This window comes from Macrotis lagotis, chromosome 1 (assembly GCF_037893015.1).
Source record: "Macrotis lagotis isolate mMagLag1 chromosome 1, bilby.v1.9.chrom.fasta, whole genome shotgun sequence".
NCBI classification, from domain to species: Eukaryota; Metazoa; Chordata; class Mammalia; order Peramelemorphia; family Peramelidae; genus Macrotis; species Macrotis lagotis.
The window spans coordinates 486063990-486085178 of record NC_133658.1 but is presented as its reverse complement, the minus strand read 5'-3'; the positions used below and the strand labels follow the sequence as shown (position 1 = coordinate 486085178).

The 21189-nt window shown below is 33.1% G+C and overlaps 1 protein-coding gene across 4 annotated transcripts in view; it reads right to left on the bottom strand.

Annotated features, from left to right (window-relative positions):
* TMEM131 (transmembrane protein 131) overlaps positions 1-21189 on the bottom strand; it is a 236478-nt gene that overhangs the window by 42491 nt on the left and 172798 nt on the right. For all 4 annotated transcript variants that reach the window (XM_074213733.1, XM_074213734.1, XM_074213735.1 and 1 more), the window contains exons 8-13: positions 16240-16320; positions 14912-15062; positions 14771-14827; positions 13926-13987; positions 6236-6344; positions 534-642 (exon numbers count right to left, since the gene is read on the bottom strand). In XM_074213733.1, the coding sequence (XP_074069834.1) occupies positions 534-642; positions 6236-6344; positions 13926-13987; positions 14771-14827; positions 14912-15062; positions 16240-16320 (569 nt within the window). The remainder of the gene's footprint in view (positions 1-533; positions 643-6235; positions 6345-13925; positions 13988-14770; positions 14828-14911; positions 15063-16239; positions 16321-21189) is intronic.

Sequence of the window (21189 nt, the reverse complement as noted above, 5' to 3'; positions counted from 1 at the left end):
GTTAATAAAAATCAATTTTCCCTCCTCTACCACAAGAGGAAAAATATCTCAGATAAAGATGCATAGTCAAACAAATTAAATTCTTGTACTATGTCCAATAAATAAGTGATTCATTTTACACCTTGAGTCTAATCCCCTCTTGTAACAAGAAGCATGCATACTTCATCATCAATCCTTGGGAGTCATAACTGGTAACCAAAGATTTACTTAAAATAATGACTGTCCAAATGTTAAAAGGAATAGCAAAAAAGAATTTCAAATGGAATTTGTATTTTTTGTTCTTTTATGTCACTGAATCTTTAAGATTATTTTTAAACATCTCAAGAAATGCACATACACACATACATATATTATTGATATTTTTCCTTTATGGAAAAATATGCTTGCTGTTGATGAAAAAAGAGAGGCAGCCCCTGGAATAAATTTATGTAGTTGGGTGCAGTCCAAGTGCAATCATACTATTTTCACAAGGGAATAAAAGGAGAAATATCTACTTAACTTCAAAATGAAGATGAATTTAATGCAAGACTTACCCATCTAAAACATCTGCCTGATATGGAATTTCAAGTTTAGAATAACTCTTCTCTTTTGCTTTAACCGTTATTTTTCCAGAAAACTGAGATGTCCTTTTTGCTTTTGATGCTGAAAGCATAAAAATATCTAAAATAATCCCAATGTTTACAAAGGAAAACCACATCAAATCTATAAAGTCATACCTGAATATGCAAAATCTACAGGAAAAAAGTACAGTATACATAACAGATGCTTTCTTTATTGTCAGTTTAATATTATCTGGAACTATGACTTCTCTTTTTCACATAATTGGAAAAAAAATCTTGTTTTGTTCAATTTAAAATAAAGCAGATAGGGAGGAGCTAGGTGGGGTGGTGAATGGAGCACCAGGCCTGGAATCTGGAAGAACTGAGTTCAACTCCAGCCTCAGACACTTAAAACCTACTTAGCTGTGTGACTCTAAGTAAGTCACTTAACTCCAATGCCTTGTAAAAAAAGAACAAAAATGAAATAAAGCAGGTGGGTTATCAACAAATGGACACAGCAGGTAATTAAAGTTGACTGTAATTTTGCTATTGCCTGATGGATGTCTTGACTTTTACTGACAACTGAAAAAGACAACATTCCATATATGGCAGGGATACACAAATGGAATAAGCAGAATAGTTATGAGTTCACAGTTCCCATTTTATCTAATACTATCTAAAAGCTTGAGTACAGGCAAATCTCTCTCCTGGCCATGGATAATGTTTATAAAAACCAAAGATTTTTTAGCAGCTTTAAATTTCACCATGTTACTGTTAAGACAATTTATTGTGCAGTTAAAAAAAATTTAGGAAAACCATATTTTATGTTCTTTAAAACCATAGGGCAGCTAGGTGGTACAGTAGATAGACCACCAGCCCTGGAGCTAGGAGGCCCTGATCAAATCTAGTCTCACTTCATAATTACCTAGCTGTGTGACCTTGGGCAAGTCACTTAACCCCATTGCCTTGCCCTTCCCCGCAAAAAACAAAAAACAAACCAACCCAAAAATCAAACTATAGATCCTTGCATCTAACTACAAAATGTTATTTTATCTTCACCTTTTGTAATATATTTTAGAAAAACTTTAAATTATAAAAAATGAGTACATCATATCTTATGAAGTATTTAGCTACAAACGAAATTTTGTCATGAAAGAAAATATATTAATTTGGGACACTCCTTGAAGTTTAGAATTTGATGAAACAAATCCACTTCCATCCACTTAATTACTACTTGCCAATAGATTATTATTTGACCCATTAATTTGTCATGATTTGATAGAGGGCAACACCATCCTCCAAGTTCCTGAGGATTACAATCTAGGATTCATCACGATCTCTCAATCCTTCTCCAACCTCCCCCACTCCAATCTGTTACTAAGACTGGTTGATTTACATTTGTAAGATCCTTTTCTCTCCTCTGATACTGCCACTCCTCAGGTGCAGCCATCATCTTGGACCTAAATTATTACAATAGCCTGTTGCTGTATCTGCCTAACTCAAGCCTTTCTCTCTAAATCATCCTCTATTCTATCAGTATTATAGTTATTTATTTTCCTAATTATGTTGCCCCACACACAATAAACTTCAGTTGATTCCCACTTGCCTCCAAGCATCAAATAAAAACTGCTATTTGGCATTCAAAGCCCTTTATAATCTAGTTCCCTGCTACCTTTCCAGGCTTCTTATACACCTTACTTTCAGACAGGGACTCATTGAAATGATCCTGGCTTCCAAGATACTCCATCTTCTTGGCTCTGGGCATTTTTTGGGCTGTCCCCATATCTGGAATTGTCTCCCTCTCCTCCAACTACTGACCTCCCTGGCTTCCTTACCATCCCAACTAAAATCCTACCTTCTACACAGGAAGCTTTCCTCCACATCATTTTAATTCCAGGGTCTTCTCTTTGTTCATTGTTTCCTAGTTATCCTGTCTGTAGCTTGTTTTGTAAATATTTGTTTGCATGTTGTCCTTTCCATTCTATTTTAATCTCCTTGAGGGCAGGGACTGTCCTTGGCTTCTTTTTGTGTCCTTAGTGGTTAGCACAGTGTCTGGCACAAAACAGGCACTTAATAAATGTTTACTAATTGACTAATATTAGGTTAATTGTCATTGATCATAGGAAACTGATGAATACAATATTGCTATCCATACTGGATGAATTTTCAGAAAATTGTTTATATGATGGAAATTTGTTATAACAAAATATTATTCCATCAATCCTTCTAAATTTCAAGAATGGATTCTGCCAAGAGAAAAAGAACTTGGTCCTGAAGTAAGAAAAATATTATTTAAAAATTCTATCATTTACTGAAAGCATATTCTATGCATATTTGATACTTATTCATAACTTCTTAAAGAAATTCCAATTCAGTGTTGATTACTGCATAAGAAATAAGAATAAACTACATATTGAATTGGAAATGAGTTAGCAGCGTGCCTTTATCAACAGATTCCATAAGTATAATAGAAACCAGTAACATACTCATTCTTTGAAGAATGTGCAATCATTGATCACTAAAAGCACCAAAATAATCCTGATTACCAAAGGAAAGTCTGAAAATTTCCCATGGATAAGACTCCTCCATGTCATCACCAAGTATCTCTCTGCCTCTGACAAATTAAATTGAAACTGATGTTAACAATGTGAAGAATGCTAAGAGAAGTCACAACTTAAGTTATTTTATTTTAACAATAATTTGGGGTTTCAAACCTAGAACTTGGGTCGTCCTGGCCTATTCCCTACCCAACTTCCAGCTTTGATTAAATACTCAAGATATGCAATTCCTCTTTTTTGCTTTGAAATACATTACATTTAACTCTTTTGTTCAAAGAACCAACTACAGTAATTATGGAAAAACGTCTCTATGAAGTCTAATGGAAAAAAGAAAATAGCTAATTCATGATAGTAGTAGAGAGACAAACATTTTCTTTGTGATTTTTACTAGAAAAAAACTTCAGATAGTTTCCTCTATGTTTAATGGGAAACACAAAACCAAACCCAAGGTCCAACCCTATAGAAAACTTTGTAAGTGCTATATGCTTGCTTTAGAAATACAAGAATGACAGGCAAGTTAAGAGGACACTGTAGAAGTCAGAAATCTAGGTGGACTGTTAGGAAACTGAAGAAAGGGAATGGTGGAGTTCAGCTGGATAACAGGACTGGCCCCACAGGTAAGAGGTCCCACCCCATTCCTTACCTCGGTTAAAAACCCTAGTTCAGGCAGTGGATCAACAACTGAGTATCTAATCCCTCCTGCTGGAGAGGGAGAAGAGTGGAAGTTGGGGATTTCCCATTTCCACTTAAGGTATTTAGGATATATGAATGCATATTCCTACTGAAACATTGTCAATGAGGGGGGCTACATGTCATAGTTCAATCAGTAAAGATCACTTCAGGATATTTTTGGATTAAATAGTTTTGGGGGGGTTGGTCTGTAAACCCAACTACAATAACATTGTTTCTTTGATGAAATAAAGGACTTTATTCATACAATAAAGCAACCAACTCGCAGAAAAGCTTCTGGAAAAGCAAGGCCATCCATTTGGTAATTTCTGGAATTTTTGCCTTGAGGCCCCAGCTCAAGTTTGCCACTCCCAGATCCTATTTTTAGGAAAGGCCAGGTCTTGCTGATTCACTTTCTTTCCTACTAAAGCCAATTCTTTCATAACCTTGAAAGTGGCCTTTTTAATCTTCCCCCTTTCCCTACAGATCTGTAATCCTTAAATTGATCGAATTAATTTCCTCAGTATTTGCTTATCATCCCCAGGATCAAATATAACATGTTTTACTTGGCATTCAAGGCTCTTCATAACTTGGCCCCCCACCTTCTGATCTTCTTACACCTTACTTCCACATATTCTTTGATAGAGCTGACCTCTTTGCTATTCCTCCAAAACACGACCTTCCAGCTCTGGCTGTACCCCATGCCTGAAATACTGCCCCCTCCTCATCTCCCACTCCTGGTTTTCTTCAAATTCACGATAAAAATCTCAAGATAAATAAAGACTAGAAAGGTAAGAGGATAGGTTATGAAGGCTTTCGAATGCCACTGGGGTTTACTGAATAGCTGGGTGACATGATCAGATCTGTACTTTACAAAAATCACTTCAGTGACTAATTGAAGGATGACTTGAGGCAGGTGGAGCCCCCAGCAGATTATTGTAGGGATCCAGGCATGAGGTGATAAAGGCCTGGACTAGGGTGGTGGTGATGTCAGAGGAGAGAAGCAGTAATCAAGCAAGCAGGCACCGACTTGGCTTTTATTTGTATCCCCAGAACTTAACAGAGTGATGAACATGTAGTAGTTGCTTCATAGATGTTATGAACAGACTGATTGAATGTCACAGTCTGGATAATAGAAATTTTTCATTTATTGTAAATTTTTCTGCAAGTTAATCAAGCTGAGTCACAGATCTCATCAAGAACACCTTCTAGTGTCTTGAGGCTTAATGTAACCAGAACAATGTCATGGAAAAAGGAGGGAAGGACCTGACCATAGAAGGGATCCCTCTTTCAACTGAATTCTGTACATAATACTGCTTACCAAAGGTGTTTGCCAGTTTCTATCTCAATCAGAGGATTATTAGTTATATGTTACATCTAACAAGGAATCTTGTAGAGTCTTAAATATAAAGCAATTACTTTGTTAGAAAACTTGCTCTAATGAATCATGATTTTTTGGGGAGGGAGGGGCAGAATGCTGGGTGTGAACAAGTAAACAGGCAAATGTTACATTCTCGAGATTTTGTTTCAGTTAGTTGGGTGCCTATGAAACTATTATAATGCTACAGAAATTAAGACTATGAAAGTTACATTTTCTCTTCTCTTTTCATCAAGAATCTTATTTATGTGTAGATATTATTCTAATAAAAATTTTGTAGACATGAAAATGTAGTAGGAGACTTAAAAGGAAAGTGTGAGAAAATGGCATATGCCTGATATGTTGAAACTATTTAATTTATATGTAAACAGTGACTAAACAAAGTTAGTTTCTGTAAAAACATTTACATGAAAAAAAAACATGAGCTAGTAATTGCTGATGTTCTTTTGATCACTCCATGGATCTGTGATCTTTAAGTCATGTGCTATCTTTACCTTTTTTGAGATATTGTCAAAAAGAAAATCTTTTCAAAAATCACATGGATTGATTCATGCCTTTTTAGCTTGTCTAATCAATCACATTTTCCAGGTTCATTTCTTAAATAACAATATCCCATCCTCATAGAATATATTAGGCAACAAAGAATTCAGAATACATTTTTTGTTTTCCCTCTGGTTTCATTGATTTCATTCTAAATTTTTTTCAGACTCACTTTCCCATGAAATATCTACTATTTTAAGATGTGATCTTTCATATACTCTTTCAGTCATTCTTCTTACTACTTAAAACAAATTGTTGGTCTTGACTATAGAATTATCCAAGAGTGCCTTAAGAATTAACCAGTTTTTTGGGCTTCTATTGTAAACATTACTCTAAGTGTATGTATAGCATTCTTTCATGATCATACCAAAAGTTACAGGTGGTTCTCAAGAAATAGTCATGATTTAGAATGTCCCTACAACAAACCTTTTCAGGAAAATACCATTGGTACCCACAACAGTAGCATTAATTCTTAAACTCTCAAAATATACTTTTTTTTTTACCCTGGTTAATTAAGAAAATATTTTGGGGGTAAAGAGCTGAATACTTACCATCAAAACTAATACTTGCAACTTTGGTGTATTTACTTTCTGAAGCTTTTAATGTAATTGGCTTAAAGTTTACAGTTATAGCTTCATTTTGTGGTGTGGGTCGAATACTCTGCAAACAGAAACCAAAAGTAGTTAGCATTTTTTTTTGGCTAATGGGTTAGGTTGTTTTTTGTTTGTTTTTTAGGTTTTTTGCAAGGCAATGGGATTAAGTGGCTTGCCCAAGACTGCACTGCTAAACTTTGCTCTAAAGACTGGTAAACTGGAGCAGGAATACAGCACAAAAATTTGTAGAGTCAATTAGGATGTATTGTAAAAAAAAAAAGTAACACTTCAAATTAAGTAACTTTAAACAACATCTTTCTAAAATGAATTAATTTCTTTCTAAAAGGCATGACAGATCAGAGAGTATAAATACTTAATAATCTTTAAAGGTCAAATGATAATCTGAATAACAAGACTATAAAACATCAGAAGTATTTTCCAAACAATGTTTATTCTTAATAAAAAATAATTAATAGGAATAAAGTTCTTTAGGTTCTTTCTTCTGATTGAAATAACTGAAAATAATAATAAAAATTTCCATGTTTTATACCACTTCATTACTCAAAATTTTATATAGTGGAAAAAAAATCTTAGACTAGAAGTCAGAGAACTGGGTCTGAATTGCAACTCAGCAACCTCTAGTCAATAATTTCACTTCTCTGGGCATTGGTTTCTTCATCTGTAAAATAAATGATTGGTCTAGGTGATAGGTAAATCTCCTTCCAGCTATAAGCTATTCATAAAATATCTTCCATTGCTAACCCCTCAGTGAAGGAATCAAGCAGGAAGAGTGGTAGGAAGCAGAAGCAAGTTTGCCTAGATAGATCTAGAAAATATATCAGATGAAATCCTGATGACTCTTCACATTGAGTCATGCATCTGTCTAGGAGTGTGGCATGTGTAGAGCACTCCAACGTAGAGAGGGGATTGGAAAGAGGAAGTCTCAGCCCCATACTTGGGCATCTGGACAGAAATATCTGCCCATTGGCAGCTGGGTTGCCCACTACCCATTTCTGGGTTAGAGATCCAGTGTGGAATAAGTAGGAAATCTATGCTCAGGGGTAAAGGGACAGTAGAAGGCCCTAAAGCAGTACTGAGAGAGAAGTAAGTAGCAGCAATATGGCTTGGACATTCAATTGCAGTTTCTAAGTCTAAAATTTGTGAAGAATAACCAGATCAGTAATCCTAAATCAAATGGAAACCTACAGTTCTGCCACTTTGAATCAACACAACTTTCCAACTGATTAAAAATAGTAGTTAAGTCTAGTCACAACTTTCTGCTGCTGCCCAGACACAAACCCAAATCTGAAACTTGCAGAGTTCAGACTCAAGAGGGACAGTGATAAGATTTTGTCCTGATCAGGCCACTCAGGCAGCACTAAAAACTTGCAAGTCTCTATCTTGAACTGATTCTGAGATCCTTGAATAACATTATACTAAATACCACAAGAAAACAGCAATAGGATCAGCCTAGGGAGGAGGCTGGTAGAATGAACAAGCAAAAGTGAACTCCAACACAGAAAGTTATTAAGGAGACAAAGATGCTAAAGATTAGAAATCCAGAAGAAAAGAATGGCTAAACCATTGACAAGGAAAGGCTCAAAGAAAAAACACAGCATGGGAACAAATCCAATTAGAATTCCTAAGACAGGGAAGTGAGGTGGCGCAGTGGATAGAGCACTGGCCCTGGAATCAGGAAGACCTGAGTTCAAATCTGACCTCAGACACTTAATAATTACCTATCTGTACAACCTTGGGCAAGTCACTTAACCCCCATTGCCTTGCAAAAACAAAGGCAATAACAAAAAGAATTCCTGAGAAAACTTTTAAGAAGTTTATAAAAGAGATAGTACATTTTTTTTTTTTTACAAATGAGGACTAGAGGAAAAACTGAAGAAATAAGAGGTGCAGAAGAATTGAAAATGGAAATAATGGTATGGCCAAGAGGTACAAAACCTTGCCTAAGCAACAAACTCCCTGAAAATTAGAATGGACCAAATAAAAGACCATGACTAGGAGAAAAGAGAAAACAAACTCAAAATATTGAAAAAAATAAGAGAAAATGTAAGGTATCTCATAGTAAAACAAATAACCTGAAAAAAGATTTGAGGAGAAAAAAATTTAAGAATCATCAGATTGCTTGAATGCCATGACCCAACGGGAAAAAACGGAAAAAGGGAAGGGGGCAAAAGTGCATATATAGTTCAGGAAATCAAAAAAGAAAACACCAGAGACCTCTTAGAACCAGAGAGTTAAATGAAAATAGAAAGAATGGTCATCTCTTGCAAAGAAAAACAATAAAAAATATGAAAACTCTCAGCAATAAAAATGTCAAAATCTAGCACTTCTATATCAAAGTCAAAAATATTGTAAACAGGTCAGAAAAAAGAATTCAAAAATGAAGAGTTGCAATTAGGATCAAACATGACTTAGTATGTACCATTATAAAGAAGCAAAAAGCTTGGAATATGATATTCCAGAGGGTAAAGGATATAGGCTCATAGACAAAAATAACCCCCAAAATACTGAGTATAGCCCTATATGGGGAAAAAAAATGGACTTTTTAATGAAAAAGGACATTCCTGATAAAAAAGATCAGAGCTAACATATAAACAAAGCACAAAGAGGTAAACATGAACAAGCAAACCTAGGAGACTAAACAAAGTTAAAATATTTTCATTCTTATATACAGAAGATGGTACATTCTTCTCTTGGGTCAGAGAAAGAAGTCCAATTAGATGGCCAATTTTTGAGAGAAAGGAAAGGAAACATGAAAAGAGTATGATATAAACCATATATTTCAGATGAGCAACTTTTAAAGGATGTTGATAAAAGGATAGGTAGAATCCTAAGGACTCAAAGAACTAGCAAAGTAGCAAAGAGAAAGCTGGACTTGATCAGGAAAATCTTAGTTAAAATTCTGACTCACTGAACAAGTCACTTAACCTACCTTAGCCTCAATTTCCTTATCTGTAAAATGGGAATAATAATGATTATCACCTAACTCACAGGGTTGCTGTGAGGTTCAAATGACAACATATACAAATCCTTTTCTAAACCCTAAAGTGCTATAAAACAATAAAGATAATAATTACTAGGAATAATTGTTATATAATAGGAAAACCAGTCTAGGACAAATAGGAAGTTCTCAAGAATAAAATTCTGAATAGACAAAGAGAAAGATAATTTCAATAAATAGGAAAGAATTGTATATACAGGGAACTCACTAATCTACATAGAAGTCATGTCCAAAGCATGAAAGAAATGGAAGTTGATTACAAAAGCGAGGTTCAGTCCTCTGGGAATCCTTTCTGAAGAAGCATGTAATGAGCTGAAGATTGCAAAAAAACCCAAACCAAAAGAAAATGCCAAACTAAAAACAAAATAACCATAAAACATCCCCTTCCCCCAATTTAAAACACACAAAACTAAAATTAAAGATGAATAAAAAGGTGGGGTGTTAGCTATAACAGGGAAAGGAGAAAGATCAAAGAAGGGATATTAAATATTAATTAGGAAAACTGATTAAATAGGATCTATAGTTGGCATGGGATGGGATGAAAATAGCTGAAAAGAGAAAGACTTCTCAATTCTTATTTTACTTCTTTTTTTCTTAGTAAGAATAATGCTTTTTGTCTAGAAAGTCCATAACAAATATGGCTTATTAAAAGAGAGCTGATAGCCAGGATACATAAAGACATGAATAAGTACCTAATTGCCCTTACTAAGTTTAAATCAGTAGGTTCAGCTAAACTAAATCTTTTTGTAATGGAAGACTATGATTGTTGATCGATGGTCAGATATAATATAAATCTATATTAGTCATTAGCATTTACATAGAGTGTTCCAAAAATCTTAGTGCATTTTTCAGTTAATATAATATTGGTTTGATCTTCTAATGAGCAATTCAATTTTTCATCAATTTAGTTCTGTCATTATTTCTGCAAGTGGTGTAATAGTTAGACTCATATAATCTCTGAGTGAATCTTGGTAGATACATTACTAAATATTTCATACCTTCTATAGTAGTTACTTTTAATTCTGAGACTTTTGGAATACTTGGTACACACACACACACACACACACACACACACACACACAGCCAACCAACAAACCCCAGCAAGATGAGCAAAAAAGAAATTCTTTCCAAAAACAACTGTAGAAGGTATAAAATATTTGGGAGTGATTCCCAAAATTCCTGCATGGATGACATTAATAAACTATAAAAAAATCTAGAGAAATAAAGATAGACTTAAGCAATTGCAAGTACATTAATTACTAATAGGTAGGTAGAGTCAGCATAATAAAAATAACAATATTGATTAAATTAATTTACTTATTCATTGCTATATGCAACTCCTAAAAGACTATTTAGCAGAACCAGAAAAATTAACAAAACTCACAGAAAAGTCAAGAATCTCAAGTATAATAATGGAAAAAAGTAGAAGAGAATTTAGTAGTTCTAGATTTCAAACTGTACTATAAAACAACAATTATTAAACATGACTTGGTACTGGTTAAGAAATCATGTTGATTAGTGGAAGAAATAAGGTACATAGTAGTACAGTATTTGAAAAATACCTTCTGACCACTTATTGGGGGAAAAATTCACTTTGTAACAAAAACTGCTGGTAAAATTGTTGGCAATCTGCCAGAAATTGGGTTTAGACCAACATTTTATGTCATACACCAAGATAAGCTACAAAAGGATATCTCTATGTATGCGCATGTCTGTTTATACACACAAAAGGTCACATCATAAACAATGGCAAAGAGCAAGGAAGAAATTACCTCTAAGATCTATGGCTGTTTTAGGGGAAAATTCATGACTAAATAAGTAATAGCATCACAGAGGATAAATGGACAATTTTGATTCAAAATTTCAAAAATTCAAAAGTTTTTGTATAAACAAATTTAACATAAAAAATTAGAAGGATAACTATGAAAAAATCCTTTGCAATAAGTTTTCTGATAAAATTATTGCCCAGTAGAAAAATGATCAAATGATAGGAACAGGAAGTTTTTAAAGTGATTGGCAAACATATAGTTCCTATTATTATTACTATTTTACAGCTGAGGAAATTGAGGCTATTTGCCTAGGGTCACACAGTGAGTTGAGGCCACATTTGAGCTCATGTGTTCCTAATTCCAGGCCCAAAGCTCAATCCATTGTGTATCTTAGCTGCCTTTAAATTATTAATAATCAGAGAAATGTAAATTAAAGCAACTTTTAGGTTCTACTCACACCTTTTCAACTGACAAAGATGATAAAAAAACCAAAAGCTAAATGCTAGAGTGGACAGTGGGAAAATGGACCCACTAGGACATTGCTAGTAAAGATGTAAATCAGTCCAGTTAAACTATAAAGTAATTGGGAATTAGATCCAGAAAATTACTAAACTGGGCACATCCTTTCACTTAGCTATGCCACCACTAGGTTTAAATCTCAAGGAAATTTAAGAAAAAATAATCTATACAAAAATATTAATAACAGATTTTTTATAGTAGTCAAAATTGAGAAATGAAGGAAAAGTTCTCTCATTGGGGGAAGGCTAAACAAACTGTGCTATTTGAATGTAACAGAAAATTACTGTGCAATAAGAAATGATGAAATAAAGAAATGAGCTTTTCTGAACTGATGCAAAGTTAGCAAAATTATGAACACAATGTATACAATGATAACATTACAGAGAAAAACTACTTGGAAAGACTTTAGAACCCTGATCAACTCAATTATAAACCAGAAGTCCAAATGAAGTCACCTACTGACAGAAAAGTGATGAACTTAAAATATAGAAAGACACACTTTTCCAAACATGATTAAGGTGGAAAATTCATTGGCCAAATCTATACTTATATATTAAATAACTTCTATGTGGTTAAAAAAAAGTTACTCAATAGGAGGAGCAGTGAGAAGGAGAATTTAGCTAAAAATATACTTGCTATTTGAAAAATAAAAATAATAGACTAAAAAAAGACGATGGAGCATGGTAGATTAGAAAAAGTTACATGTCCTGATTTTCAAAAAAGGGGAAAAAAACTGGAATCAGTAAACTGTAGTAAACTGGTTTCTTTGTAGGGATTATATGTGATGAGTGAACACCTTAAAAAAGACAAAGACCCAACATGACTTCATCAAATGTCAGATAAACTTTACTTCTTTTTTTTGAAAGTTTGTATATTACTAAATTAGGTGAATGCTATGAATATAGTTATTTAATTTTAGCAAAACAATAAACTCTTGGATGCTATTCTTGTGGTAAGGAGAGTCATATACATATATATATATATGTAATGCTGAACCAACTGAATGGCTGGATACAAAGGGTAATCATGATATGTATGTCAATCTGAAAAGCAGAGTCCATTGGGGATTTTATGCTTTGCTCTTGAATTATTTAGCATTTTTAAAAATCAATGACTCGATTAAAAACAGAAAACCAATAATATTTTCAGATAACACATAATGGGGAGGGTCAGCTAATAAATTGGATAAGGCAGTAAAAATTCAAAAAGATCTTCAAAGGTAGATCACAGGGCTCAATATAATTCAATATAAATATATAAAGTCAAGTTTAGACTAAAAAACTCAATGTTGTGAATACAATATTAGGTAGGTATAAATCTGATGGGCAGATAAATCGGCAGCCAAGAAATTTACTGTGACCTTATATTCCATTAAGAGATGTGCAGCTCCAATCAATGAGATAAATTAAGAACTCTGTCATCTGGACATATAGCACATGGAATACTGTGTTCAATTATGGGTACACATTTTAGAAAAGGGCACTGATAAACCGAAAAACACACAGGATGGTGAAGAGCTTCAAGATCACTACATATAAAAGACTGATTAAAGCAAATGGTTATGTTTGGCCTTGAGAAAAGAAGATTTAGTCTACAAGTATTGTAAAGGTTGTTAGAAGAGGTATTAAAATTTGTTTTCTTTGTGTGCAGAGGGATATGTAGTAGTATTGAGAGGAAGTTGCAGAGAGATAAACATGGTTTGATATAAAGGATAAATTTCCAATAATTAGATTTATTAAAAAAATGGAATGGGCTGTTTCAAGAGGTAATATTCTTCACTGGAGATCTGCAAGTCTATGGGACCACTTGTTGAGTTGGGTATAATTATAATTGCTCTGAGAATCAAATGATATAATGGATATAGGGTGTTTTTTAATGGATGTAGGGTGGTTTTTTAAACCTGAGTGTTCTATGTTAGTTGATTATGATGATGATAATAATACTACTACTACTACTACTACTGCTACTGCTGTTGCTGCTTGCTACTACTACTACTATTACATTTACTATATCTACTACTGCTTCTTTTCCAGGAATAGATATAATCACATGGCCTTTGAGGTTCCTTACAACTTTGAAATTCTATAAAATACCTGTTGATAGGTATCCAACATTCTGATAGGAAAAGGTTTTAAATTCAGTCAAACTTTAAATTCTACCTATGTGTAAGGTACAGCCCTAGGTCTTAGGAATACATATATGCATAATTACATACACATACAGACATACATATCTATGATATAGTAATTGTCTATTAAGAGCTTATACTCAATGGATTCATTCTACCACTTTTTTAAAATTAAGATTATTGTATACTACTGAAAAGAAAACTAATACTTACTGTGATAGGTACATCTTTTGTTCCTGAATTTAGTAAATGAAGGTTTAAAACTTTTGGCACATCTATAAAAATGAGGAAAAAACACTGTATCTTAACAACTACATGATAACTCACACTTGAGTTATATAGTAATTATAACATCAAATAGAGTCTAATAAGACATATTAATAGTTAAAAAAAATGAGTCCTAAATAGTCAGCTTTTCCAAAACCATCTTTTATATATAAGGGCATCATACTCTAGAAATGATCTTGTCAGTGAGATTAAGTAACACTGTCAACTCTTTGGCAGTACTATGCTGAAGATTAATAACTGTTGGTATACAGTAGCAATGTATCTAACAAAAAACCCCCAAACAGAACTTCATTCCTCAACCACTAAATTATAATATATAGTACTGGCAAATATGTACACCAAAAGAATACATTATTGATTTGAATGTTTTCTAAATCTAGAAGATTTTAAATTTTAAATCTTTTAAATTGCTCTTTATTGCTATCAAAATAGACAATGAATTAAGAGAAAAAGACAATTTTTTTCCCTCAATCAAGAATACATGTAGCTTTGCCTAGACTGTGTTGTGGCTCTATTTTTTCCCACAGAGAGCAAAATTAATAACTGTACCTAAGAACAGAAATACCTAAGAACAGTTGTAATATCTTATTACTAAAAAATTCACCCACAAGGGCCCCCCCAACAGCTATCAATTGCTTTGAGTCCCTCAGAAGTTAAGAAAGATTCTGCTGTATGACTTATTAAAATGTAGAAACATTAAAAAAATTCACTTCTGTAGCCACTCTACACTGGTTTCACTGAATAACAACCTATAAAAAAATATGCTTTACCTTGTGTCCGTAGTGTACCAAAATCTAACATTTCAGTTGAGGAATAAATTCCAGGAGCTTAGGGAAAAGAAAGAAAATGATTGTCTTCATAATGTAAAAGCAATAAAATTTAAAACCTAGAAATTACAATTTTCTACAAACCTGTGGTGACTTCAACTTCAACAGGAAGAATGATAAACTCTGTGCTATCTGAAGCATTGGTTTTTATTCTAATAAAGGCTGTGTGATTGTCTGCTTCTCTAGAAGAAAAACTGGCTCTCATCACTCCCTTTGTTTCATAGGGTGGGATTTCCTAATACAACAAACACATGCTAATGTAAATATAAAATAGCAGAGTACTAAAAAGCATTGATATTTTAAACTGATAATATTTTTTATCATTATAAAGTCATCAAAGGCAAAGAAATCAAATGGCTCTAACATATATAATTAGTGGCAAAATAATCATAAAAATCACCAAGTATAGCACATCTATAAAATCAACTGTTCTTTAGTATATTAGCATTTGGGTATTTAAATTTAGGTTTGGAGCATTCAGTATAATAGAGGATTGAAAGACTGTCTATATGCAACATCCTGGGTAAGGAGGATGCAAAAGAGAATCCAAAGAGAAAGAGTACAAAGAGGGAAGAAAGGTAATATAGGAGAGGGAGAGGGAAAGGGAGAGAGGGAGGAGTAAAGAGAGAGAGATATGAGTGGGGAGGGGAAGAGAGGGAAGAGGAAAGAAAACAGATACTGAGATAAGAGACTGGGTCAGAAACAATTAGCAGAGAAAGAGACAGACCTCATAAGTTCATGGCTATCTGTTTCATTGATAAAATTAAGCCTGCAATTTAGCCTACTTTTTTCATGAAAGATTACCTAAAACAATAATTTTTAAGAGATAAGATATAATAAAGTCCTTGACACTTATTAAGGCTACTGACATTTCTCCAGCATAAACCAGTCTATTATAGTTCATTATAGTCCAAATATATTGACCTGACTGGTCAATATATATATGGTATTCCTTGTCCACTGCATTTATTTATTTTTTTAGTTTTTGCCAGGCATTGGGGTTAAGTGGCTTGCCCAAGGCCACAAAGCTAGGTAATTATTAAGTGTCTGAGGCCGGATTTGAACTCAGGTACTCCTGATTCCAAGGCCAGTGCTCTATCCACTGTGCCACCTAGCCACCCTGCATTTATGTTTAAACTAGGGTTTCTGACTCTTCATTCAAGCTGATTAGAACCCCTCCAGCAATTTCTACAAATAAAGTTCTTCCTTTGAAGGTTCTGAATTAATGTATTAATACCTCTGAGATGCCTTTCAATTCTGTGATCCAAAGTAAAAGTCAATCATACATTTTTAGTTTGCCATCATTAGTCCCAAACTGACTCTCAATTTTTCTCACATTTACTATGGAAAAAAAAAACCCCTAGCCCATTTTAATCAAATTATACTTGAGAATAAAGTACATTGTTGCTTACCCATAGTTTTCTAGTACCTCCTTGTTGACCTGTTGGAAGCTCTAAGTGGAGATCACCACCACTTGAATACATTTCTACTACCTACGAGAAAAACAATTTAACTACAATCATTCATTTTTAGTAGAAGATATTTGTAAGAAGAGAAAAGTCTAATATACTGATTATCCTGGGATTAGATTAAAAATTCAGTAAAAGATATGGATTGTTATTAAGTTAAAACTATCACAAAAATGTAAAAAGCACTGTGCTCTTGATGCTCAAAGTATCATAATTTAAAATAAGTCTAGGAACATTCACCCCAGTGCTGTCAGAAGTAGAATGAATAAAATGGATTTGCAGAGAACTTCAATATTCATAGGATGTTAAGTATATAAAAGCATAAATCAATAAGAAATACAAAGCTTTATAGGTCAGACAAATTTTTCCTGTTTAGGACTTTCTTGTTCGTCACTATTTTTCATTTTATTTTCAGTTCCAAATTCTTTTCCTCCTGTCTCCCTCACCTAGCCATTTTGAAAGCAAGAAAAAAGTCGTTACAAATATACAAGTCAATTAAAACAAATTTTCACATTAGCCAAGTTCCAAAAAAAAAGGAAAGAAAAGAAACTATGTTTCTATCTGCAGTCTGAGCCCATCCGATTTTTTTATTTGGCAGTAGTTAGATTGTTTCATCAGGAGTTAGAATTGTGATTGGTCATTGTGTTCCTCAGAGTTACAAAGTCTTCCAAAGCTGATTATTTTATAAGGCCTTTAATTTATTAAATAAATTGTTCTCCTGGCTCTGCTCACTTCACTCTATGCCATTTCACACAAATCTTCCCAGGTCTTTCTGAAACTACCCCCTTTCATTATTTCTTACAGAATAATAGTTCATCATATTCATATACCGTAACTTGTTTAACCATAATCCAACTATTGATAGGCATTTCTTTAATTATCCAATTGTTGGTTAACACAACCCACAACTCTACAATGAATACATAAAATTTCTATTCTTCTTTCTTTAAATCCTTCAGGTTATTGATCTATAAGTAGTAGTAGTAGTAGTAGTAGTAGTAGTAGTAGTAGTAGTGTCAGTGAATCAAAAGATATGTATAGTTTAATAGTTTTGGGGGCATAATTCTAAAATACTTTTCAGAATGGTTGGATTTATTTACAATTCCACCAACAGTGCCTTAGAGTACCTTTTTGCCCACATCCCTTTCAGCATTCATCATTTTCCTTTTTTGATCATCTTGGTCAGTCTGGGGTGTGTGTGTGTGTGTGTGTGTGTGTAACTCATACATTTATAGTTCTCTGATTATCAGTGATTTTTTTTCATATAACTATAGATAACTTGGATACATTCCTTTGAAAAATGCCAATTAAGGAGGGGGCTAGGTGGCGCAGTGGATACAGCACTGGCCCTGGAGTCAGGAGTACCTGAGTTCAAATCCAACCTCAGACACTTAATAATTACCTAGCTATGTGGCCTTGGGCAAGCTACTTAACCCCACTGCCTTGCAAAAACCTAAAAAAAAAAAAAGAAAAAAGGAAAGAAAAGAAAAATTCCAATTAATATTCTTTGACTATAGTAAATTTGACTCAGTTTCCAACATATTTTAGGGAAAAAACCTTTGATCAAGAAAAATGCTACAAAAGGCTCACCCTTTTTTCCCCCTCTAATTTTAGCTGCATTGGTTTTGTTTGTGCAAATGCTTTTGAATTTTTAGTAATTTTAATTATCCATTTTACCTCTTCTGAAGCTCTCTCTGTTGTCATTAACTTTTTGCCTCTCTATAGATCAGACAAGTAATTTCTTTCATGTACCACTAATAAGCTTATTGTATCACCTTTACCTCTAAATCATTTACCTATTTTGAACTTGTCTTGACAAATGAAAACCAAGTGAAACTTGGATTATGTTTAGTTTCTGCCAGAATATTTTCTTGCTTTCCCATCAGTTTTAGTCAAACAATGAGTTCTTGACTCAATTGCTGGGCCATCTGAATGTATCAAAGATTAGGTTACTGTTCTCCTGTGCTACTGTATATATAGTATACCTAATTTTTTCCATTGATCAACCACTCTACCTTACCCAGTACTAAACTGTTCTAACAATTGTAGTTTTCTTGTATAGCTGGAAATATGGTACTGCTTTTCTCTTCCCTTCTTCAATAATTTCCTTGATATTCTTGACCTTTTATTGTTACAGATAAATTTTATTAAATTTTTTTAGCTCAATAAAAGAATTGTTGGTTTGATTGGCATGTCATTAAATAATTAAAATTTAGGAAGAATTGGCATTTTATTATATTGACAAGGCCTAATCATAAGCAAATAACATTTCTCAAGTTATTTAGATTTGTCTTTATTTGTGTTAAGTGTCTTATAATTGTGTTCATTCACTGACTGTCTTGGCCAACAGACTCAAACATTTTCTAATGTTTGTGGTGATCTTAAATGGAATTTCTCTATCTCTTTCTGCCTGGTTTTGCTGGCAAATTACAGAAATGACATTTATGAGGATTTATTTTATATCCTCAAACTTTCTGCCACAACTTCAGCAACAAAATTGATTGTTTTAACTAGTTCTTCAGTTGATTTGCTAGAGTTCTCTAGGAAAATTCTATCACCTGCAAATTGTTTTCTCATTGTCTATACTGTTCTGTCAACTTTTTTTCTTGTCTTATTGTTACTGCCATCAATCAATCCATCAATATCAAGTATAATAGTGAATACTATTGATAATAACAATAATCATCCATGTTTCACCATGATCTTTTTGGAAAGGTTTTTAGCTTATCCTCATTATGGAACATGTTTGTTATGATTTTAGATAGATATTAATCATTTTAAGAAATGAATGTTTATTCTTGCTTTCTAGTTTGTGTGGTTTTTTCCAAGGAAATGGATGTTACATTTTGCTATTAGCTTTTTTCCTGCATCTATTAAAATATCATTGGATTTTTTTTGTTTTTGTGAAATGATAAATTATATTTATAGATTTTTAAAGTATTAAAACTCAGCATTTCTGGTAAGAATCCAGACTGGTAACAATTATGTGATCTTTGTGATACATTGTTACATCCTTGGGTTAGGTATAAAGATCATTATTTCTGTCATAGAAGGAATTTAGTAGGTCTTCTACTTTACCTATTTTTTTAAAAAAAGTTTATATAATATTATTTTCCTCAATTTTTTAAAATGAGAATTATTTTTTAAATGTGAATTCCCTTATAAATCTATCTAATTCTGGGGCTCTTTTCTTAAGAGATTTTATTGATGGCTTAGTCAATTTCATTTCTATGATAGGGTTATTTAAGTATTCTATTATCTGTTCTGTTTATTGGGATTTCTATTTTTTTATCATCTCATTTAGTCAGTTTTACTTGTATATAGATGGGCAAAATAGTTCCGAATAATTGCTTTTATTTCAATTTCATTGGGTATGAATCCACTGTTCTCAGTTTTGGATACTGGTAATTTGGTTTCTTTCTTTTTAAAAATCAAATTAGCCAATTAGCCAATGGTTTATCCATTGCCCCTGCCCTCACAATGATTAGAAAGGTTTTAACTTTCAATTTGGCTAATCATCTTAGATTCTCAAGATTTTTATTTAGATGTTTAATTAGGAATTTTTATTTGAGGAATATATTAGTTCTACATGCAATTCATTTATCTATTCTTTCTTCTATTAATGAAATCATTTGGAAGTATATATGTTATCTCATTACTGTGTCATTATTTGCAATGAAATTATGAATTATTTTCATGATGTTACTTGATCACCTTATCCTCTTTTTCCTTTTTGTTATGTTAACTTTTCTTCTTTGAGAAATCTTAAAATTAAACCAATGGCCGCCAAAATGGTCACTTACAGCATAGATTTCTGTTAGTATGAAGGACGAAAAAAAATAGTGGTTTCATTGTCAAAGATAAGAAAAGACTGCTGTGGAAATGCCTGAAAATTCACTGCCATTAGTTTCCATTTATTGTCTTTTTAGTGTCATCTATAAATTTTCTCCCGATGATTTAGCTTGACTTGATCTTATGCCAAGCTTTCTATAAGCTTGTTTTCCCCTTCAGTTGCTTTTCTGTGTTTTATGAAGCAATACTGTTTGCAATAATATTGTCTTATTGGATAGTATTTTGCAAATGAGATTCATGTTGAACTGTGCTGTCATGTTCCTTTGTTTAAGAAGGAAATTAATTATTTGCTGATTGAAATGATTTCTGGGTCTACTTGTTCTTATTATGGTGACCATTTTAAAATGTATTAAACTTACTCTAAGAAATTGTCAGGATCTTTATTTCAATTCATTTTCCATCTTCCAGAATTAATAGTGGTTTGCAGCTATTGTTTTAATTACATGCAATGCCTTTTTCTCATCTTCTCCTCCTCCACCCCCAAATTGGTAGAGATAAAGTAGTGATGAGGAACTTCCAATTATCCAGACACCTGTGTAATGTGCTACAGTGTTCTCGTTCTCTCATGTTCTCTCTCTCCCCCTCCCCAAAGCAGACATTTGACAACTTTTTGACATGCTTTATTGATAATTTCATTCTTCGAAAAATTGTTGGAATTCATTAATAGAGAGGAAGAACTTGATGCTTTGATGGAAAAGAAAGAAACCTCTGGGGGGAAGGGGATACTCTCTCCTTACATAAATGAAATATATCCTAAATTAATGGGAAGAGCTATTCAATTCAAACTATTTCTATTTTCTCTGCAAGGAATGGTCTTTTCATTAGAAATGACAAAACAAAAATGGTAACCAGAGAGTTGGTACCTGAGAAAGATGAAGAGTGAGAAAATGTACAGCTACCACATCTGAGATCAATAACATCCTTAGATCTTGAAAAAATTGGTGCATGTGATTGTAAATCCATTGTCAGTGATATTTGAAAAATCATGAGAATGGGAGAAATACTACAAGACTTCACTTTCAAATATATAGCCTATATACT